The 24,792-nt window shown below is 36.2% G+C and overlaps 1 protein-coding gene across 3 annotated transcripts in view; it reads right to left on the bottom strand.

The window, feature by feature from the left end:
* Nucleotides 1–24,792, bottom strand: part of VGLL4 (vestigial like family member 4) — a 99,300-nt gene that overhangs the window by 27,476 nt on the left and 47,032 nt on the right. For all 3 annotated transcript variants that reach the window (XM_087954860.1, XM_087954861.1, XM_026680562.2), the window contains one exon: nucleotides 7,450–7,639. In XM_087954860.1, the coding sequence (XP_087810986.1) occupies nucleotides 7,450–7,639 (190 nt within the window). The remainder of the gene's footprint in view (nucleotides 1–7,449; nucleotides 7,640–24,792) is intronic.

Below are 24,792 nucleotides of genomic sequence, written 5' to 3'. Positions count from 1 at the left end.
TTTTTTTCTTGTATACATGTATCTATTGTATAATAGATGAATGAATGGTATAAACATAAGGACTTAGACATTTAAATTAAATATTGTAATTAAATAGTTTGCTTTTAATTTCACTGCTGTATTAAAAAGCAAGCCAGCAGATGTGTTCTATTACATTCACAGTATACACTGAGAAGAGAGTAAATCATATATATTTCACTGCTGTATTAAAAAGATATAGAGAGAGGGGGAGGAGAGGGGGAGAGAGAGACCCAAAATATACACCCCCCCCAAATCCATGTGCCATCTTTCCAAGAACCCTTTATTTTACCACTCTAGGACATGGTTGGCAACTTGATGCCTTCCAGATGTTTTGGACTTTGACCCCCATGAATGCCAATCAGATTGGCAAACAGAAAGGAATTGAAGGAGCTGTAGCCCAAAATGTGTATAGGACTCAAGTTACTTCACTTGCAGTTAGCTATGAATAGACTGGGGATAAACAAGGTAAAAAGTATATGCTATTCAATCCACTTAACTGGCAAGCAAAGGAACTGTATACACAATTCATTCATGAGATATAAACTCCCTACACTCCATAATCTCTATAAGAACAATGGAAAAGACCGTGTGTGCCAATTTTTTAACATTTCTAAAGCCAAGAGGGTTGTAAGATTTTTTTTTTAAAAAAATTCATATTCAGAATAAAACATAAAATTCCCAATTGAATCATTAGTTAAGAACAGTTTAATTAACAATACAGCAATTTTGAAATAGTGTAGTAAAATTAAGATAGGGACTGGGTTAGGGACTTCTGTCCTCACTGTGAGTTGTGTTGGGGGGTGCACGAAGGGAGGCTCAGCAAATCTCATTGTACACATGTTGTACTCTGACAATAAAGGTAATAATAAATACATTCAACATCAATCAAATGACAGATCTCTTCAGGTTTTTCTCATTAAGAAAATGCATTTGCCAAATCTCCAGCTTTCAAACTGAATCCAGAGGGAATATATTTGTGAAGCCATGTGCCCATATTGATCATGTTAAGGGCCTCATAAGCTAATGAATGTTTTATTGTCAAATAAAGAAAATATTTTAAAATATTCTATTTGCGCAATTAAGGAAATTATGATTTCCTGACAAGGGTAGATATTTTTTAATGGTGTAATTAAGATTAAGCCTCTTTATTGCGTCCAATGCACCATACTGAAACCAAGCCTCGTGAAAATATAGCCTATGATTCTTTCTGCCTTCATAAATGCAAATTTTGAAGGTTTATATTTCATTTTCTTAATAGTTTTGATGAAAAACAGCAATCAGCCTTGCCCTGCAAGAGTACGAATCTGGCTGCAAAAAGTATTTATCTCTTTGCTTCCAAAAATATGTAGTTCTTTGCTTGGTAGAATTTGGAGTTCCGCAGCCTATAGCCCTAATAATAAAAACAATTTCATAATAGTAGACTTTTAAGTCAGTTCTATTGGAGTAACCAGGAGTAAACATTTAAACACATAAAACAACAAACAGTACTTGATTTTATTACTTTATTAAACTACTGTTTTATGTTTATTACCTTAACAGTATCCCAAAAGCCTTTTTCAGAGTACAACCATTTCAAATGTCAGAAAATATGGGAATAAAAATTAGATCATTGCTAAATCTTCTCCACAAAAAAATCTCCAAGGAATTGCTACAAAGTTTCATATACATTAAAATGTTGGTACTAATAAAAAGGATTCAAAATATTTTATGATAAAATTACATAGATATCTAAATTCTGCTTTGACACAATCATGATGATTAATAAATCTTATTACTTATAATTAGTAGCTAACAATTTTCTACTACAAACCACGTGGAGTCTTAGAAGCCAAAAGGTAGATAAATTTGGAATGGGACAACTCACTGCAGCCAACTCGCATGACCAACTCGCTACAGCAAACTCATCACGGCCAACTCACCGCAGGAAAACTCACCATGGCAACTAACTGCGGGAAACTCACCACAGGACAATTTAGCAGTTCAATTTAATTCTTTAAAATAAATAAAACATATTTTAATTTTTGTCATTCACATTTCATTCTCTCCCACCTTTTGCATCCTTTCTTTAATGATTTTATTCCATCATTTCTTTGACTTTAGTGTAACTCTTGTCCCGCAGCGAATTGTCCTACGTTGAGTTGGCCATGGTAAGTTGTCCTGTGGCAAGTCGGCTGCAACAAATTGTTCGTGGCAAGTTGGCTGTGGTGAGTTGACCATGTTGAATTGGCCGCAGCAAGATGGCTGTGGCAAGTTGTCATAGACCCGTATATAAATTCATATGAATACATAAAAACATAAAAACAATATAATCCAATAAACTAAAAAGTTCCTATTTAAAAGTTCAAAAAATTAAGTAATATTGTTATCATTATATTTGCTGTTTGGTTTTTTTTTTTGTTTTTTTTTGCCTATCTCTTAACTGAAAATGAGCTAAGGAAAAATGATACAACTCAGCATAGAAGACTTTTAAGGCAGAAATTATGCCTCCTGTGAAAAGGCTGAGGTCAGCTATTAAGAGCTCCCTCTAAGATAAAGGAAGCCTTGTTTTCAGCTAAACTATGAAAAGGAGAAAATACCTCTGACCTAACAAATGAAAAATGCATACAATATAAGTCAGGCCCGAGACCTCAGTTTAAACTTTAAGGGACAACACATAATTAGCATTCCACTGGCACAGTAACATCCAGATACTTTCAACCTAAAATAAACTGGACCAGATGTATAAAACTGCAAAGACATTCTGCAACTAAAGACGGTAGTTGGTATGGTTTTTTAATTTTTCACTTGATAAACAGAGCGTAACTACCAACCAAAAGGAAGAATATTTCAAAAGTTGGGAAGGTTTAATAGGACCACAAAGTTTTATTATGGAAACTGGAGAGCAAGTTAAATTAACCATAAAATCAGTAGGTATTATTAGGTTTTTCAGGTAGTTTGAGCATATAGTAGAGGTAGACCTCATGTTACAAACATAATGGAGTCTGTCCATTATGGTTGTAACCCAGGAGGATGTTAAATGTATCATGTTAAGTGAATAAGCCCCCATCCCTGATCCCCCCAAGGCATTTGTTAATTGAACAAACAGGTTGTTAAGTGCACATTGAGTACCTCAGAGATAGAGAAGACCATATTGGGGGAGCTAGTGCAAGAACCAGATAGCCTGCCATTGGCCACCCAAGGGCTTCCTCTACTCGCTGAAGTATCTCATGCTGCACTTCCCACCCCTTGGGATTCCCATAGCTCTTGGCCCTTCTCCACACCAACTATTATCATCTATAGCTCACTTACCTTTTAAAGATCTCCAGAGCTTAAGATGTCAGGGTAGGAAAGGAGAATAGGATAGACCAGTGGTGGCTAACCTTTTTGGGCTCCTGTGCCAAAAATTGTGCACACACTTGTGCACGCGCGCACGTGTACCAGCACCCAGAAGGCAATGTGCGTGCCCCCCCACGCCCCCTGCGCATGTGCGCGCAATCCTCTCCATGCCCCCTGACCTGCACTGCGACTCCCAGTTGATTTTCAGCTGGTTTGAGGCTTTGGCCTCCCAGGCTTGAGGAAAGCCTCTGCAGCCTGAAAAATAAGCCCATTTCGTCACTTCCAGTATTTCCGGAAATACAGGAAGTGATGAAACGGGCCTATTTTTCAGGCTACAGAGGCTTTCCTCAAGCCTGGGAGGCCAAAAAAGGCCTCAAACCAGCAGAAAATCATCTGGGAGACACCCGCATATGCAGTGAGGTAAGTTTGCCTGTGGCTCACATGCCGGCACAAATGGCTCTATGTGCCACCTGTGGCACACGTATCATAGGTTCGCCATCATGGGGATAGACCATGTGGCAGAAAAGACAAGTGTATGTAAGGATGCACACACGCACGTACACACACACACGTATTTCCCTCTTTGCAAAGGGAAGAAGCATGTGTAAGGATGCGCACTCTTTGCAAAGGCACTTTTGTGAAGAGGAGAGAAGCCTATAGAAAGGGAAGTCTTCCACTGCTGCATGCCTTCCCTCCCTCACCATTAGCTCTGCTAGTGTAAGATTAATGGAACTAATGGTGGAGGGGAAAGAAAGGCTACCATTTAGCAATGGAAGGAAATAGTTTCACCAGCACCTGAAAAAAATATGGCCATTTTTTTGCCTTTGTGGCCTAGCCTGTTCTTTCCTACCGTGACATTTTTAGCTCTGGAAATCTTTGAAAGTTAAGTGAATGATTGGTAATGGAGTGGGGAGAAGTACGTGAAACCCTATGGACGAGCAAAGCAGGCCCAGTGCCCATGGGGATCCGGCAGGGCAGCATGGGGGAAATAGGCAGGGGGCATGTTGTAGCATCTCTGCAGTCAGTTGTAAGGCCATGGTACTGCAATTTATATAAATTCGGGATTAGGTTATAAATGCTTTTGGGGGAGGGAATAACTTTGAACTGTTGCTAAGTGATTGTCATAATTCAAGGAATACATGTATTAGCATAATAAATAATTCCTCTTCCGTCTGAAAACTCTGATACTTTAGAAAGATAATTAACATTTTCCAGCTTGCCTTTTTGTAGGAGAAGGGGTGGATAATAGGCTATAAAATAAATGAAAATAAATTGAAGTCTACAGTAATATTCCCTGATCTGGTGCTCTTCAGCAGTATCAATAGTTGCTAAGGATTTGGGGCATTGACATCCAATATGCCAGTGGAGCATCAGATCAGGGAAGCCTTAAAAGTCCAGAAGTATGTATGGTCAATATTTGGAAAATCCCTGCTTATTAATTGGAAATGAAACGTGGTACCTAAATGAGGCCAGCATCTTAGATAATTAGTCACAACGAAACTGTCAGCTACTCTTTATCACTTTACGGTGACAAACTTGCTAACAAATTAATACATTAATTATCATAAATTAATTTAGCTAATATCAAATGCTAAACACTGAACTACATATTTGAGAGTTGTCTGAATACCATAAAATAGCCTAATCCCGAATATGCCCAATACAGTCAAATGCTACTGCCAATTTTAGATTATGCAAAAATATTCTATTCCTTTTCGAAGTCATGCATCTTATGGTCAAACCTACATCTTAAAATAGCTGAAATATTGGATGAAGACATGGATCATTTTGTATATTATTAAAAAGGGAATGAAATTTCATTCAGATAAAGTTATATCATTATAGCTAGCTATAGGCATGATTCAACACACCAAAGTACTGCAGTGGAGGTTTGCAGACTGAATCAAGGATAGAGATGAAAAGTTATACACGAGCAATAAAAAAAAGTCTTCAAAAGACAACTGCTTTATGAACAAATTGCGGGTTTAAGTGAACATTTTCTAACTTAACTTTTACTCTGTTTTTCTCCTTCAAGAAAAAAAATAAGCAATGCACCCACTTCCTGCATTAAATTAGGTAATACATGCAAAGAAGCAAATCTTCCTGTTCCAATGACTTTTTAAAATTGAACTCTGAGGCATTTTTTATAAATTCAATATAAAATATTCAGCCAAAGAGATTAAAAATAAACAGTAACTTGTGGTGTTCTTGGTGCTCTCTGAACTTGTTTGTTTTCTTGCAGACGTTTCATTACCCAAACTAGGTAACATCATCAGTGCTAATAAATAACTTGTCCTATGTAAGATTTCTTATAGTAGGGCCAAACAAAAATAATACTCTCAAATTCACCTGTAATTTGCAATGCTTTTAAATCATGTCAGCATAGCTTTTCTCCATTTCTCATAAATGTAACACAAAGAACATAAAAATATTAATCATAGTGCAAAGTATATCTGGGTGTTGCCAAGCATACTGTTACATATTTTTTGTACATTTGACTTGATCTCTTAATTTTTTTTACCTCTCTTCTTATGTTTAAAAGACTCTGCCAAAGGCATAGAAAAAGATACAAATAATAACACTACAATCACTTCTGCAAGTGCTATAAAACTTGATTTATTTTTGTAAATATGAATATTCATGAAATATTCATGAAAATGAGATACATGTCACTGAGTGGAATTCAATTTCATGGCTTCAACACAAACATCAAAGTATCATGTGATTTTATCAAATTCTGTGTATGTGTATTAAGTGACACATTCTGCATAACTTTTTAATGTTATTTTTATACTTTTATTGATTTCAAAGTCACAAGATTCTACAATGATGCAACTGTATGTAAATTTTCCTATATAAAATGAGGTGGCAGTTGAAAGAAACATTAAGATCATAAATTAAGCAACAACTGTAAGCAATTAACTGGTTGTATATAAAACAGGAAAAAGGAGGGGGGGGGAGGACTTTTCACTGTCTGTGAGTTTGTATTCTTTGAAATACTGAAGCTTTTATTAGTCACGCATTCCAAGCCCGAAGTCTGCAGGCTTCTGACTAAGGCTCCTGCGATTTATTTGAGGAGAAATACTAGGTCTACATCTTATGACTGAACACAACAATCCACAAGCTGAGTGGAATGTAAGGAATGCAGAGTGCTTGTCAGGCTGAGGCAGCCAGGAAAGCACATAGTTATCAAGCTGGCTTGGCTGAAATACTCTGATCACTTCCTCTAGTAAGGAATGAAAGGAATCCTCTCAGCTTTTTCTTCAGGCCAATCACAGTTCTTTGCCCAGGAAGGAAAATAATCTTTTTTCTTTTCCAGAAAAACAGTACAAAACTCTGCTGGCATGTGGAGAATGAAAGCATGCAGCAAACTATCTTTGTGAAACCAGCTGTTGGTGTACAGCTTGCCCAGCAGCTGTTCTTGAGTTTCCTGGCCTGTGTGTCTGTATACGCATGTGCATAAAAACACCCACACAATTTTCCTTCTCCCAGAGTGGTAAGACTTAACACATACGGGATCACGGGAGCAAACAGAAGTAGTATTTTAAAACACAGCTAAGCATTTTGTAGCAGCAGGAATAAGTAGAACTAATGCTGTGGATGAAAAGGGTGGACAGAATTTATGCTTGATTGAATGATGACATTAGGAGGGCCCCCTGCAAGATATTTTGAAATTTTTGGTTTTCAACCTAGCATGTAAGCAGAACTAAAAGCAATTATAAGACTGAATCAGAAAAACACAGCCACTCTTCAGACTAACGCTTAAAGTAAAATGCAATGAAAGAACCATAATGTTAGAGCACTGTTACAGTTAACTAAATTCTTATATCAACATGTTTGTGTCCTCATTCATTATCCTCCAACATAATGAAACAGAATGTTTCCTACTTATCTGAGTACAACATAATGTGTAACCTCAATTTTGGAACGCAACTATATTTTGCGTCTATGCAACTGAACAAAATGATTCGTGCTGGATTGTCACTTTTCAAAAAAAAAAAAAAAAAAAAAGGAATATTCGAACAAACCTGAATACAATGCTTTCTAAATAATAACAGCATTGACGGGTTTAATGAGAGCAGCAGAAATGAAACAGATATATTAGAAACTTACAGATGAGGACTGAATAATCGACTCATTTTAGGTACATGTTCCTTTTCACAGTCTAGATCATCTTCTCCTTGGTCAATGCTGAACCTCCTTTTGCAAGGACTGATTGGGGGAGGCCCAGTCCTATGGTTGGTCACAGCAGCAGATATGGGGAGAGACTGCATCCTGGGCTCTCCTCGTAGTGCAGCTTCACCTAGAGAAAAAGCAAAGGTGAATGGATGGAACAAAAAGAGGAGCATCAAAAGGCCAGTCAGTCTTTTAAAAGAATAGTTATATGCTCATTATTCATTTTTTTTTAAATTAAAGCGAGATAATTGAAAATCTATATAGGTATCCTTTGACTTACAACCAGTTCTTTAGTGACCCTTCAAAGCTACAACAGCACTGAAAAAATGTGGCTTATGGCCATTTATTGTTCTTATGCCTTATGTGGTCATGTGATCAAAATTTGTCCGCTTGGCCAACGGCAAAATTATAAGGGTTGCTCTGTCCCAGGGTCATGTGATCACCTTTTGTAAATCACCTAACAGTTGGGTTGGAAATATATAAACCGGGATAGACATTTTAATACTGTCTCTTTAAGGGAATGCTAAAAATTGTAATTGGGTGTGGTTCCTCAAACGGCCATAAGATGGAGGCAGAAACCTGGTTTCCCACAGAGTGTTGCTAGTTGCTAGTTGGTCTATGTTCTGATGTTCACTGTTTTTTGGTTCCTGCATTTTTCCCTATTGACTGTTACTGATCGTCGTTATTCTTGGATTTGATGTTAAGTCTGTTACTGAACTGTTTTTGATACTGGACTTTGTTATTTGGATTATCCCTGGACTGAAAACTGACTGCTATAACCGTGTATGACTTGGACTGCTTGTTGGACTTTGCTTAACCGTTTATTGGAAGTAAAAACCTACATTTTACTATACAGTATATCTGTGTGCTGGTTGTGTGTTATTTCTCACCACTCTCACTACGTCTCCCTGTGTGGACTCATTCTCCTAACAGGGAATTACCTCAACAGTGACCTTCTGACAAGCAAAGTCAAACAGGAAGCCAGATTCACTTAACAACCATGTTACTAACTTAACAACTACAGTGATTCACTTAACAACTGTAAGTAAGATAATAAAATGGGGCAAAACTGAGTTAACCACTGTCTTGCTTAGCAACAGAAATTTTGAGCTCAATTGTGGTTTTAAGTTTGCAAGTCTTTAACATTCAGTTTCTAAAATACACCTATTGTGGAAAAAACAACGGAGATTATAGTTATAAATACATTTTACAATTAGTATATTCATTTAAAAGAGAAACAATCAATTACAGGTGTCCTCATTTAATGACCACAATTGGTAATGGCAACTCTGTCACTAAGCATTAACATCAAGACCATGACAGACATACAACCTCACTTCCGCTGCAGTCATTAAATGAAATATCACAGGAACACAATTTCTCTGCTGGCTTTTTCTTGATTTTTTTTGTCAGAAGCCAGCTGTGAAATGTGCAGATGACAATGACATGACCATGTGATACTGACTGATCATAAATGCCCACCATTTGCAAAGCACCTGAATGTCAATCATGTGTCCATGGCAATCTGCAGCCTTTGTAAGTGTAAGGACTGGTCATACAGTTACTTTTTCAGCACATCATAACTTTGAATGGTAGTAACTATCTTATTCTATTTGTAGTTTAATATAAGCAGAAAATCACTTTACTGATTTTCAGCAGCACATTTTGGCAAAGTGTTAAGAGGGGTTCTAGAAGACTTTGGGAGACACAAGTTTTAGATTACTCACCCTGACTCAGTGACTAAACAACAGCATCATAACATCGCCACCTGGCAAGCTATGCCAAGAGATAATTAACTTGTTTAAGGACATTTTTTACATTCTCAACCAAATAGGTTTTGAACTGTAAGTTGGATTTTCTCAACCTCCCTCCCTTCCTTCCTTCCCTCCCTCTCTCCCTTCCCAATTCACACATAGGTGACTCTGGGAGGCTTACAAAATATGAGTGTCACAACCAGTTCAATTCTTTTTTTAATAAAAGTTTTATTTCAGTTTTTCCACATTTTTTAAGAAATATCTCTTTTTAGTAAACAGTGTGGTTCCAGGTTTTCACATCTCCATACTGTCATAGTTTAGATTACATATTCATCTTTCACATTTAGTTCATATCTTACCTCTACTTTACATATTTTCTATGATTTTTCACAAATACTTTCCTCAGGCATATTTATAAATTTTCAATTCCTTTCTTAGCCTATTTCTTTTAGCTTATTCATTATACTTATACTTTTATCTGTCATGATTACAATTTCATAGCATATTCTCATTTCATCATTTCAAAAATTCCACCTTAGTTCAAACATTTTAATACAAAAATTTCCCCTACAAATACCAGTTAGAGTGTGCCACACCTACAGCTTATATATCATCTAATGAATTTCCTTTTAAATCCCAATAATCATTTAATTTATAATTTATAATTTATAACAGTCATCTTCAAAAAGCTACCTAACATATATTACCTTTTATATCAGATTCTGCATGTTTTCCCCTTCAATTACATCAAAAACATTTATAATTTCAAAAAGAAAAATTAATCTATTCAATTCATCGTAAAAGACTGATATTGAATTCATTGCAACAATTCTCATATTTCATTTCAACTGTATTTTATAATTTCGTTAGACATAATTATTAAATTTAACATAATTTAACTTTATTCATTCTTCCATTTCCCCCTCCCCTACTTGTAATCTCATTACAACACTCTTCGTAATTCATTTCACTTATATTCTATAACTTTATCAAACTTAGATAAGTTTATCATAATTTCTCTTTTATCACAGTAGTTCCAGTTATCTCTATATCTAATTTAACAAAAATCCAGTATTCCAATAACAAAACATATCAGTTCCAATCTTTCATTTTAATAATCTATATTTTCCTACTTTCTAAATAGTTTGGTATTTCTAATATATTTATACTACACCGTAACACCTTGCAGTATCCTCTTTCTCAATTCTTAGTTAACCATTATCTCTATGTCTTTTAAATAAGCATTTTTTTTCATTTTTGTTCAATTTCCATATTTCTTTATTTCCTGGTTCTGTTTTTTATTGTTTTTCCCCCTTCATTTTTCCCCTCCTTTTTATACTCCAATTTTTATCCCCCTCCCTTTTTAAGACTTCCTTCTGCAGTTCCCTTTTCTGCTGTTTCCTTTTACTTTGTTTGGTTTTCAAAATATTCCCCTTTTTAATTACCTCCTCAAATCTCAAATTTTTAATTCCCATTCTTTTCCCTTTTCTCTTTAAACCTTATTGCTCCAATTGCTCATTAAAAATGGCCTCTTCTTTAATCAACTACTCTTCTTCTGGCACTCCTTGATGTTCTTCATACTCTGAAATCACCATTTCTAAAAATTGTAAAGCAAAGACAAAGCCTGTTTCTTGTAGCTTTTCTTTCATGTTTCTCAGTTCCATTTTTAATTCCGAAAAAAGTTCTGCCAACTTAACCACTTCTATCCAGTGATTTAATTCAGCCAATGTCTAAAAAATTTGTTTCCAACAATTAGCTTTTATTAATTCTTCTTTAGATTTTTTAGTTCCATCAAGTAATCCAATAACCATAAATTTATGTTTATGCCAAGATTGCCAAATAATCCCAAATCGAAATCTTCCTGCTTCTTTCTCCACACCCCCCCCCCAAAAAAAAGTTCAATATTCCACGTTTGCTTCCCAGGGGCTATGTTTTGTTGTAGCAAGATTTCACTTATATTGTATCTAATCCAGCCTTTGAAAGATCCAGGTTATAGAAATTCACGAGTAATTTTTTGCCACTAGATGGCACTCTCTGTTCTGTCCAAATTCCACCCTTTTTCTCCGTTTTTCTCTATTTAGGGAATCCTAATCCAAAGTTCCAATAAGTGCAGATATCAGAATATATTTTTGCTTTTCCTTTGACACGTTCAAGTTCAGCTTTAAATTTGCCTATTTAGTGTCAAGATAATATATTCTCCAATTTAAACAAATATCTTCTTCAGGCATCTCTTTCAGTATTCAAAGCCACTTCCAGCTGTCAAAAATTTTTTTTTCCCCCTCACTGTCTTTGTCCGCCGCTTTAATTAATTCTCTTAGAAATTCTTTAAAATTTAATTTTGGGATACCTTGTATTCAGATGTTGCACCAGATTAGCCCAGTTATTCAAGCTATCCTCTTCTTCACCGCTCCTGCACAATCTTATCCCGGCTAGCTCTTCCTCTTCAGGGTGGCCATTTTAGACCACTGCTACAGCCTCTTCAGAGGGGAGTGTTTGCCAAGCCAAGAAGGGGAGATGCGGCTCCCCTTGACCCAGCTAACGATCTTCCCTTTCTTCACCAATCCTACAGGGTGGCTCCGGCCCCAGATGCAGTCGCTCCGGGCCCTCCGACAGGAAAGCATGGATCAAAGCCACGGACGATTGCGGTCTTCAGTCCATCAACGAGGATGACATCACCGGAAGTCCCACAACCAGTTCAATTCAAATAACCTAATATGCTAAAACCAAATAAACCATATTCTGGTGCAGAGAACAGTGCTATATACTACAGCCTTATTTCAAACATGAAATAGTGTCACTTTTCTTTTTCATTATATCCAAAATATAACTGAAGCGAACTGGACCAGCAGCACATCACACCCAAGCAAAAGCAATTCCACAATTTTATATTCTATTCAATGCACAGCTCACATAAAAGAACCCTATTTAATAAGCTCAACAAACCCAATTTTGTCGTGAAAGAAACCACTCAGGACTAATCTCCACTATGTTTACCAGAAAAAATAAACATTTGCCAATTTAGCAAGCAAGATATAAACTAGCAAATACACTGTGGTCTATATACACACCACAAGTAATGGCTTCTATTCAAGACTCTGGCATCAAAACTAAACAGTAACTTTCCACTTTCTGTGTATATGTTAAAAGAAAAACGGTGCACTGCATGGCAAACAAGTTTCCCATCTGAATATCCTGCCATGTTCATACACAAGTTATTATTAACTTTGAAATTTCTCTCCCACTTTCCTGTTTTATCCCTTCCCAGCACCAAAAGTTAGTAAATGCTTGTCAACAGGCAAACTACCCATTACTTCAAAGAAGGCAAAAAATTTAGAAAACAGTGTAGTGTGCTTTCTTACATTCTACCATTTACATCAAGAGTTGATTATGCTGCAACTCACACATGTGATTATGTTGTCTGCAACACTGCCAAGGGGTATGTACAAGTCCTAAAAAACCTTTAAAAGCTTTCAAAATATCACAAAATATCTTTGAGATATTTAAACCTCAAGGATATTTTGTGAGATTTTGACAGCTGTTGCTGAATGCTCTAAGAACAATATATGATAGCATATATATGGTATATCAATGAATGGAAGCTTACTGGATGATTCAGCACTGACCAGAGAGTAAGATATGGATGGATAGTTAGAGATAAATATGCAGGATATTTATTTATTTGTATCCTGACTTTATTATTCTTACAAACTCAAAGCAGCAAACTTATCTAACACATCTTCCTCCTCCTCTTTTCCTCACATCAACAAACCTGTGAGGTGGGTTGGGCTGAGAAAGCGTGACTAGAGGCCTGAAGTGTCATTGGTTTGGCATATGAATATATGTGCACTTTCGTAAACAGATTTTTGCCTCATGTTAATGGCTAAGAAGCCAAATTATCTATTATAGACTGGCTGATGCAATAAAGCTGGATCTTAAAATTAAGGGAATTCTAGCAATCAATCCTAAACTGAAAGTTGCCAAGCTTGAAAAAAAAAGTCCTAGATGATGATATAAGCTTTTAAATAAAGAGCCATACTCCAGGTTTCCAAATTTGTTGCCTTGTCTGGTTTATGGTGCTGAGAGTATTTATCCTCAGAATACTTCTCTGTTTCAGCAGATATGGGCACAGACTATCTCTCAAATACCTGTGCTTATAGCCCTATTCATCAGCTTTCCTTGCAAAATTCTGGAATGTTAGACAACATGATGAAATACAAACAAAACACAGGAGATAATGTGACATATTATTTGTCTATTGTAATACTACATCAGTGCAGCCGTATAGCTACAAATGCACACAACACAAAGCTTTGCAGTCTAGATTTAATCATTTCTAAGAAGCAGAGTTAAATTTCTCCATCTATTTGACAATACAGTTCTACCTAGTTGCTCAGGATTCTATGATTATATTTAACTGCTAGTCTGTAAATGCTTGAGAGATCTTTTTCCCTTTCACACATGAAAGTGCATCTATTTGTATTTTTTTCCTTAACCCAATCAATACTTTCCTTTCTTGTGCCATAATTGACAGTTATATACTCTAAAAAGGCAGTTGGAAAACTGTTGATGCTGTCATAATTGATTTCTGTATTTAAAAGGTTCTTTTAGATGAGGTTTTTATTCTGAAAACCACTGTGAAAACTCATGAAATTTTACTGGTGATCTAGAAGGCTATTATCCTCTATTTATAATGCTCTCATTTTTTTTTATATCCTTATCAGAAAATCAAACTTCCATTAAGGACAAAATGTTAAATATTGTACTCACATAATGTTAAGTGCTAGCAGCCATCAATGTGGAAGCAAGAGTACTGCATTGTTCTGTATACAAATTCTAAATAAAAATGATTTCAACAAAACACATTGGCAGGAATGAAGTGTATTTCCTTAAAGCATTAAAGCAGGTGCATTTTCCAGAGGTATTTTCCAGAGATTTTATAGGCTATTTCATTCCCAGATTGTCCAATTATATATCCACATGTACAGAAAACACTTCTAAGAACCACTGAGGCCATTGTATTGAGTCTTCCAGTGTAGTTGATTTAATTCTTCCAGGAATGTCCCAAAGGTGCTTTTTCAAGAGGCAACTGGACTTTCTGGTTTTTCTTTGAAGACTTCCACTTCTCATCCAAGAAGCTTCTTCAGCTCTGACTGGATGGTGGGAAATCAAAGGATTTATACTCCTTGCAGACAGCTGGTTATTTGCATTCTTTTAGTGAGTCATTAAGGTCACCTGGAGGTTTATCTGTTTCATCAGGGTCACCTGAGTGGTGTAAATGGGTGTGGAGCCTTCTTGGAACTGTTGAAAGGACTGTGTTGTAGATTGGAGATAGATGATGTCATATCCCTCACCTTCTGTTGAGAGAGGGCTTTAAATTTTGACATAGATGGCCACTTTGACCCCTCTTTCAAACCAGAGGTCCTCTCTGTCCAAAATGTGAACTTTGCTGTCTTCAAAAGAGTGGCCGTTGTCTTTTAAATGCAGATGGACTGCTGAATCTAGTCCTGATATGTTTGTTGTCCTTTGTTGTGCCATGAGCTTATGAAGTGGTTGTTTTGTTTCCCCAATGTACAGATCTGCACATGGCTCACTGCATTGTACTGCATATACCACGTTGCTAAGTTCATGTCTGGGTGTTTTATCCTTGGGGTGGACAAGCTTTTCCTTAGTGTATTCTTGAGTTTGAAGTGTGCATGTATGTTATGTTGGCTGAAGATCCTCCTGAGCTTTTCCGATATGCCTGCAACGTACAGAATGACAACACTGCTTCATTTATTGTTCTCTTCATTGTCTGTTATGGAGGAGCTCCTGTAGGGTCTTTTTTGAGATTTGATGAAGGCCCACTTGGGATAGCCACACGTTCTGAGGGCTTCCTTGATGCTTTTTTGTTCTTTTTCTCACATTTTGTTGGTAGGCAGGCCTACCTTCTTTGTTGGTAGGCAGGCCTTCAGCTTGGTGATGTAGAGTTCTGATGACTCCCATTTTGTGCTCAAAATGGTGAGAATCAAAATGGTGAGAATCAAAATGTAAATATTGATCTGTGTGAGTGGATCTTCTGTAAACTTCATTGTTAAGTCTTGTCTCTTCCTTAATGTATATTGCACAGTCCAGGAAGGCTAGACTATTTTCCTTAACATCTTTCCTTGTGAATTTGATGTATCTGTCTACAGATATGTTTGGTGAATACTTCCAATTCCTGTGTTTTGATTTTGACCCAAATATCGTCCACATATCTATACCAGTGAGTGGGAGGAATTCCTGAGAAGGAGCCTAGGGCTTTGGTGTCTAACTTTTCCATGTAGAAATTGGCTAAAATTGGGGACACAGGTGAACCCATAGGGCAGCCGTGTTTTTGTCTATAGAAACCTTTATTGTATTTGAAATAGGTAGTGGTCAAGCAGAGGTAACAGATTGTAACAGATAATCAGAGTTGGAAGGGACCTTGTAGGTCATCTAGTCCAAGCAGGAGACCCTACACCATTTCTGACAAATGGCAGTCCAATCTCTTCTTGAAAGTCTCATGTGATGACACTCCCACAACTTCCGAGGGCAAGCTGTTCCATTGGTCGATTGTTTTCACTATCAGAAAGTTTATCCTTATTTCCAGGTTAAAAGGTCCAGTACTGCACATATGTGGTCAGGCTGAGGTTGTCTCTTATCTCCTCTCTTATCCCAGATAAAATATAAAATTAAATGTATTGTGGGCATTGTTATTTATTCATTTGTATATTTCCTTTTCATGCTTAGACAAGAAAATGCCCAGGCAGGCAAGGAGAACCCTCAAAGATAAGTTCCATGAATTTATTTGAAGCACCTTCCTGCTTCCTGATTAGCTCTCATACCAGAAATTATATAGTTTTAAAAATAGTTTAGAAGTTAACGTTATATGGGAAGGGTTTGCTATACACATAGTATATCTATTGTTATCTATTCTGAGTTGCCATGACTCAAATTTCAGACAATTCTACCTGGATGACTGAGAATCTTCACTGACATATTGTCACACATTTTGGGGAAGAAACCCTGAGGTTGGTGTGGGAACACTCCTAAGAATTTTAGGAGTTGGTACTTTCCAATGACTCTCTAGCTATTTAGATTCCCCTAAGCAGTGAAACATCTAAACTCCCCAAGAAAATAAGTTGAGTTGCCATGACTCAACTTTCAAACCAATTCTACCTAGATGTTTGAGAATTTTCATTGATAGACATCTATTATACTTTTCCAATCCCACATTTTAATGTTTGATGGGAGATCAGAGAAAAATACTCTCCAAAACTCTAATATTCCCTGCTTAAAGAACATAATAAGGCTTTTTTGAGGCTTTGTGATAATGAAAACATCACAAAATTAATTCTGTTTAGTTGAATGGTTAAGACTAGTAAATGAAAAAGATATCTGATTCTTTTTAATTTCAAATGCCTATGGGAAGGCCTTCCACCAAATGTACAGTACATGCAGTTGTGCTGCCCACCTACACATGTACTAATACTTAATCTCTTTTAATCTCTTCCTCTCCAATGAACATAGAAATATTAATTTCCTTCTTGCTACCGGTAATTATTCCAGTACTGGGATAAGCATTCCGAAGGATGCAGGAGTGGGAAAACAGGAAAGCTGAATTAAATTATAAGCAGTCATGGTCACATGATTTTCCACTTGGTGACTATGTCACTTTGCTGGTCCAAATTGTGATTGTTAAAAGGTTACCTGTATACATTAGAACTAAATCCTAATTGATTTGTTAGTAATCATTTCTAACCTTATACTTCTATAAAGCCATTCCATTTTGGGACTAACATTACATCTTGTGTTAACAAATTATATTTGTTAAATATCTACTTTGAAATGTGCTACTAGTATTTATCCATCTTAATCTTCAATGGTTCAGCTTTACTGAAAGATCCTGGGCCGTAACAATTAATTCCCAAAGAGAATTAATTATTGACTACATGTCACCTATTGATATACCTTCCTGTCTATTCATCAAATTATGTACACTTTTATAAACTTTTATCATGACATGCCCTTGACTTTTCAGTACAGGGGAAAAGTTTCTGCCCTTTGGGGCATAGTGGGCAAAACTGTTCATAATACTCCAACAATATGCCCATCCCACTCTTCTCACTTGGCTACTTACACTGTGTGCAGAAGAAACTCAAAATGGAGACACAAACATGATGTTGCCAAATTTTGCTGCAAGCCCCATTTGAAAATTACTATGTTACAGGAATATACTCCCAGGTTTAAGTGAAGTAGTGATTATTAAAGGGTTAGGAACAGGCTAGGCTAGTTTTAGATGGGTATAATTTAATAATAATGATCGTTTGATATGACAAAATCATTATCACTTGCTGATGAATGCAGCTCAAACTTCTATGAAGAGATTAGCTACCAATGTCAAAACTTGGTAGTGTCAAATATAGATCAGTATTTATTGTAGTCTTCCATTTTTGCCGCATGACATACAATATTAGGACTAGACAAAGCACTGGGAAGTGTTTACTCATTAGAGCAAGCACGTTCTTTGGTAGGGTCTATAAGGTTATCCCAGTTGTCTGCCTGTGCATAGACAGAGAATGTTCCATTGGGATAGCCAATGAAGTGTCTGTGCATACATAACAAGTGCCTTTCAAATGCTATGTACAGCCCTAGATAAATATTTAAATGCAAGGGTTTGCACAGTGTTAGTGAACTTTATTTTCTTACTTAATTCAGTGCTCATTTCAAAAGAAACAAAGCCGACTGCTTCAGCTGCAACCCTCGTGCAATTTCAAGTAATTTCAGATGCAAACATAGTACTGTAGATCAGGGGTCACCAACCTTTTGGACCTCAGGGACCACCAAACTCATAATTTTAAATCCTGCAGACCAGAGACCCTGGGAAAATCCCAAAAAAAGCCTGCAGGAAAATTCCCTACCCCGTTTTCCTACTGATTGACATTCTTTATTTGGGATTGCAGGCTACCAGCTCCAGCTCCATTCTCAGGGAGGGAGGGAGGGAGAGAGACAGAGAGAGACTGAGACTTTAGGCTTCATGCAAGGAAAGCAGCAGAAGCAACAGAAGTCTTTCTTTCTCTCCCCCAAACTCCACCAGAAATGAATCTCTACCAGCACAGACTCTTGGAGCAGGATGACTTGCAGGCTCCCAAAGACTCATGGTGGAGTTTGGGGGAGAGAAAGAAAGACTTTTGCTGCTTTCCTTGTGTGCAGTCAAAAACAGAAGAAGAAAGAAGCAGAAAGAAGCAGTTCAGTGGCCTGGCCTGGCGTGTGGGGCAAGTTCCCCCCTCCCCTCATTGCTTCATATTGTTCGCAATGCAAGCGATGCAAACCTTGTGTTCCCGCGGGCCATGTGGGTGGAGCAGCCTTGTGTTCCCACGCAGCCTGGATTAATTACTTTGGGGGGGTGTTTTGGGATGATATTTCTCTGTGGACCACCAACATTTTCTCGCGGACCACCAGTGGTCCCCAACCCACTGGTTGGCGACCATTGCTGTAGATCAATGTACAACAAACTACATTTCTTTTGCTTTATGGTATTCCATTTTAAACCACAGGAAAACTTATTTCATTTACTTTAAATTATTGTCTTTAGATAGCAAAAAAGTTAAATAGGTTGAGAGGATGGAGAAGACTGCAAAAGTTATGGCTGAATGTAATCCGGGAGATCCTTAAAAAGAGGTAAGAGATTTAAAGAACAAAAGGCAATGTTTTGCCAACTATTCTTGCTTTTGCCATATGTACAGGCATATCTAAAGCAAAAATAGTTTGCAACAATAGAAAACTATGGTACAATGAACTGTACTGATTTAAACTAGATTTATCCATATTTCCTTTTCTTCTCCTATCATATACCTTGCATTTCTTACTCCTTTTCTGCCCTTTGAATAACATTGCTTAACTTAAAAGGAGTTAACATTGTGGATGTTTATATTTGAGAAACATAAAATTGTTTTCCAAACATTTGCTATTCCTTCCTTTTTCAGGTTTATGTTTCAAAAAGTATTCAAATTTACATATTTTTTCTCATGAGTTTCTATAAGAATTAGTTGGAATTTGTACTATTACATAAATATAATGACAACTACTGTTATCTATGCTTAGAAACTAAGTAAAAGCTTCTTGAGCCATGAAAGCAATTTTGAAGCATGTTTATTACAGTGGAAATATAGTAACTTCATTCTTATTTGTTTATAAAGATAAAACAATAATCCACATCCTTTATAGTGCTTCAAAACTTAAAACCTTGCAACTATAATATAAAACTTACATTGTCCTAATAAAGCTATTGCCTTTGGATTTTGAATTTTTTTTAAAGCAAATTTACTTATTTATTTAATATTTTGCCTTTATTATTTTTTCATATACAACTCAAGGTGGTGAACATACCTAATACTCCTTCCTCCTCCTATTTTCCTCACAACAATAACCCTTTGAGATGGATTGGACTGAGAGTGAGTGACTGGTCCAAAGTCACCTAGCTGACTTTCATGGCTAAGGCAGGACTTGAACTCATAATCACTTGCTTTCTAGCCTGAAGCTTTAACCACTAGACTAGAATTATTTTAAATAGAGATTTTGGATTTTTTTTTTGCACAGTAAATGTATTTCAAAATATATTTTAATTTTACTACAACATGCTTTGTGACCAACCTTGTGCATTCTATGATTCAGTGGAAATTTCTGATGCTCTTATAAATGTTAGATTATATACAGAAACAGTGTCTGTTTTTTACAAGGGACAGACAATGAATACAAATTTCCATCAGTGAATAACTAGTAACATGCATGTATCTACTGGCTTAAATTAAAATGCACATCAAAATCATTATTCAACTGTTCCATGAGGCAGGCCTATATCAGAGGCTATCAAAAACCTAATGGTGGCTATTCTATGGAAATTTATTTTACCTAGTTTGTTTGAATAAATAGTTAATTTATTTTAGATTACATCTTAGATCGGTGCAGTTACAAATACAGATTATGGGATTACTCTGTTTGGTCTTTGAATATGATCTCAATATAAACACTCTAAGCCTATAGTTTTAGAAAGTAAAATATCACAGGTGAGCAAGTCTGCTTATTCATTGAAGTATGCATTATACAGCAATAGAATCCAAATTACCTCAGCTTTCCCGGAATTTAAACAGCCCTGAATCTTCCTTGGGTTTTTCTCTGTAGTTCCAAGAAAATGTTTGAACAAGAGATACAAAACAGCTAAACTGATCAAAGATCTGACTGTCATTAAGTGAAAGTAATCAAAGCCTTTTCTACTTCAAAGAAAATTTATGCAAGAGTAAGATTGCAAAATTAACAGCGAGTTAGAACCTGTATTTTAGTAGCATCAAGGCCACTGCTTGGTGACTTAGTATAGTTCTTTAAGGCCAGCCACCTTGGATTCCAGTTTTAACGAGTGAATGTAATATTGATGAAATTAACTTTGGCTTTACCATTGTAAAACCACAGATAAATATGCTACAATATTCTTTCTTTCTAGCCCAGCAGCAAATGTTTCAATTAAATATTCCTTCCAGGGCAAGCTGTTTAAGTGGATTTAAGATCTATGGCCACAAGAATGTATTTCTGGGTGAAATTTTCAAATCTACTTCAGCTGGTACTTAGGACCTGGTTTTGACAGCTATCGTTATCTATGGAAGACCATTTACTGAGAAAAAGTCAGGAAGAATACAATCTTGTTTTTATTCCTGGAACTCTCAATGGCTTTTGATAGTATCAACCACATTATTCTTTCTTAAGATACTGTCTGAAATAGCTACGAGCATTAGAGCTTTGTGAGGATTCCATTCATACTTGGTTACTCTGTAAGTTTTATGCATTATATCAAGTGATATATGGTCCAAATGGTATGCGTTTTATCTCCCATATTTAGCATCCACGTAAAATAACAGAAATAGAATCAGTTTGGTCTAGTGGCTAAGGCATCAGACTAGAAATTGGGAGACTGTGAGTTCTAGTCCTGCCCTAGGCATGAAACCTGGCTGGGTGACTTTGGGACAGTTACTCTCCACCAGGTTTGCTGTTATGGAAGAAATAGGATACACACACACACACACACACAGAGAGAGAGAGAGAGAGAGGGGGGGTGGGGGGGTGGGCTACTGGGGGTTTGCAGGGGTTCGGGAGATCCTCTAGCTAAGATTATGCACAGTTCAGAGAACCCCCAAATTCCACTCCTGGCTGGCCCCGCCCAGGCCACCCCTCCCAGGAGTCCCCGCACAGCCCATTTTGGACGCAGGTAAGTGCAGGGTGTGTGCAGAGGCTTGGGGAGGGCAAAAAATGGCCTCTCGGAAGTTTGGGAAGGCCAGAAACTGACTTCCAGACAGCCTCCGGAGCCCAGGGAGGCCGTTTTTGCCTTCCGGAGGCTTGAAAAAAGCCTCTGAAGCCTGGGCAGGGCAAGAACATCCCCCAGTGCAGGAGCCCATCTAGGCTACACCCACCATAGCCACACCCACCCAGCAACCAGGCAGAGAACCCATTGCTAAAAATTTTGAAGCCCACCCCTGTATGTGTGTGTGTGTGTGTGTGTGTGTGTGTTTGTGTGCACGTGTATTAAAGTGCAGCAACATCACTATGTTAATGATATACTCTCACATTTAAGTGAGGCAGTAGAAGTGCTTCATCAGAGTCATGCCATGGGAATAGATAAAATTAGCTTCCCCAATAAAGTGAAGCCAATTGCAAACAACATGGAAGCACCTTTAGTGAACAGCTGATTAATCTTAGTGCATGGAGTTTAACCTGTTCTGGGATAAATTGTATTTCTATTAAGGAATTATACTTATAACCTGAGAACACAAGTATCCTTTAAACTCTTATTTGACTAAAAGAGCTAAAATTCAGTGAACCATGTCCCAGTGATCCCCTACTTGGGTTTCTATAGCATCATATATATTAGTGTATATTATTTTGTTATTGAAGTTAATTTATAACATTCGTGTTAATACAGATATTATGGCAGGTAAGGACACAGAATGCCAGTGAAAAATTCACTTTCAGGCCTCAACTTACTTCAAGTCCTAACAGAAAGAATAAGTAGCAACCTATGGAGGATTTCAAGAATTGGGCCCAAATAGTCTAACCAATTTAAGCCCCAAAAGGCCTTGAATACTGAATTATGGCAGATGGCTATTTGAGAAGCACACTTTTTAGTAGCAGCACACAAACACACACTCCAGTTTTGGAAGTCCTACAAAGACTGGCCTGACAATAAATCTGTTTTCTATTGCCAGAAAATATCATTTCATTCTCTCATGAAATCTCCCTTCACCTTATATTCATTTTGTGTTGTTATATTTAAGTAATTTCTATTCCAAAAGCCCTTCATGTTATCATACAACATTCTTTTAACCAAAGTATGTTAAATGTTACATATTTTAAGTTATCCATTTATGTAATATATTGTAATTGCTTTTAATGTTATATTGCCTTAGGAATCATTCCTAGGATAAATTCTGTAAGAATTTTTAGTTTGGAATCAAATTCAAATATATTAATTCAAAAGATATTTTAATCACATTAGCTGCCACATCTAACATAGTACTTATTTAAACACTTTGTATTCTTGAAAACTAAATGTGTCTTTTTATAGATAATTAACAATGTTAAATTGCTGTTTTTGAAGGAAACACAATATTGTGCATTATATTACTTTTTTCCATCACCATCATTTTTATAAATATTTTATAGAAAAAACAACACTAGAAAATAAGACTATCCATCATTTTCTAGACAATTTCTTCTAAATCAAAGTCATTTAAACACATCTCTTTGAAGGTCAACTTCAAAGCACTTCACATTATTTTCCTGCAGCAGAAGAAAAGAAAGAAAAGAAAGACAGCAGATGTGAGAATTAGTTCAGTTACAAACTATTAAGAACAAATACAGATTTGTAACTCTCTCAGATCAGCTTTAATATATATTGCTAACATCTATGTGACTGGCATGATGTTTAATCTTTGAAAAGTCAAGTAAATAATATTTAAACTAATACTTAAGTAAGAGTAAAAAATAGCTAAAAGTCAAAACCAGCCACAAACTCTTGTATGTTGAAAAGAACCATTTCTTCTGTGCCATTATGATGTTTCCAACAAGGAAGAGATCATGAAACCAACAATAACAAAGTTGTAAGAAATTAACATTAGACAAAATGCTAAAATTTTAACCTAACATCAATTACTGATTTCTATTTCAGACGTTTTCTTTGTAGTGGCTATTTAAAAATAGGCCTGTTGAATGGAAGGGTGAATTTATCACTTTTCTACTGAGTAAAGGGGAATTATCTCAACTGTTCTGTAAAAGCAAACTGATATATGAAAGAATATAATTTCTTTGTTTAAAAAGTATAATGGATACTTCATGGATTACATGCATTAAACCAGTAGCTTTATTTTATAGCCACATTCAAATCTAAAGGATAAACGTTAACTTGGATTTAACAAAAGCTACAAAGATTTTTTCTAAAAAGTGAGAAAGCTATTAGTGGCTACTCAAGTAACCAAAATTCCTGTATTGAGACTCAGTACTTATCAAGTCATCTTGCTTTGTTTTGTGGAGCATTTACGTTTTCTACATCGTTTCTAAATTTGATAGGAAGAGCAGGAAGTTAATTATATGCAATCACTTTGTTCTCAATTTGGAAATTATTACTGGAAAATCCAGACAAACACCATAAAAATAAGGAAGATTGTAAAAAAAACATGTAAAAGTTAATGTTCAGATCTAGGATATGAAAGAATTTACCATTTTTTTTCCTATAGCACATAATACCATGTATCAAAAAGTAAAATTCTGTGACTAATGAAGTTAAAAGTAAGTGCTACTACACAATGAGATAAGCAGACTATAAGTAGTCCTCGACTTACAACAGTTCATTTAATGAGTGTTTGAAGTTACAAAGGCACTAAAAAAAGTGTCTTATGACTATTTTTCACACTTATGACTGTTGCAGAATCCCCATGTCACGTGATTTACATTCAGAGGCTTGACAACTGGCTCATATTTATGACGGTTGCAGTGTCCCAGAGTCATGTGACCATCTTTTGCAAACTTCTGGCAAGCAGAATCAATGGGGAATCCAGATTAACTTAACAACTGAGTTACTAATTTAATAATTGCAGTGATTCACTCAACAAAGGTGGCAAGAAAAGTCATAAAATGGGGCAAAACTCACTTAACAAATTTCTCACTTAGCAACATAAATTCTGGGCTCAGCTGAGTTCGTAAGTCAAAGGACTACCTGTATTAGAGACCATTTCCTTGTGATTTATTTCATGGATTGCTTTCACCAAAACTTTATAACAGATAAACATATATAAAACTAGGTCTTTGCTTTAAGGATTGTTCATGGATATCAGCTGATGATACACTATGTAGGCAATTTCTTAAGCTTTCTTGATGGAATTACATAAGCAGGATCTGGGAAATGTTATTTAAAGCACATTCTATTTTCATGTGTTAATTTTAATGCCTGGGTCACCAAAATATGTTATTAAACATTCATTTGTTCATG

Source organism: Notechis scutatus, chromosome 2 (assembly GCF_049901735.1).
Source record: "Notechis scutatus isolate UNSWTSFEM ecotype Mainland chromosome 2, rNotScu1.2, whole genome shotgun sequence".
Classification (NCBI taxonomy): domain Eukaryota; kingdom Metazoa; phylum Chordata; class Lepidosauria; order Squamata; family Elapidae; genus Notechis; species Notechis scutatus.
The sequence above is the reverse complement of the archived record's forward strand: the minus strand, read 5'-3'. Positions and strand labels throughout refer to the sequence as shown.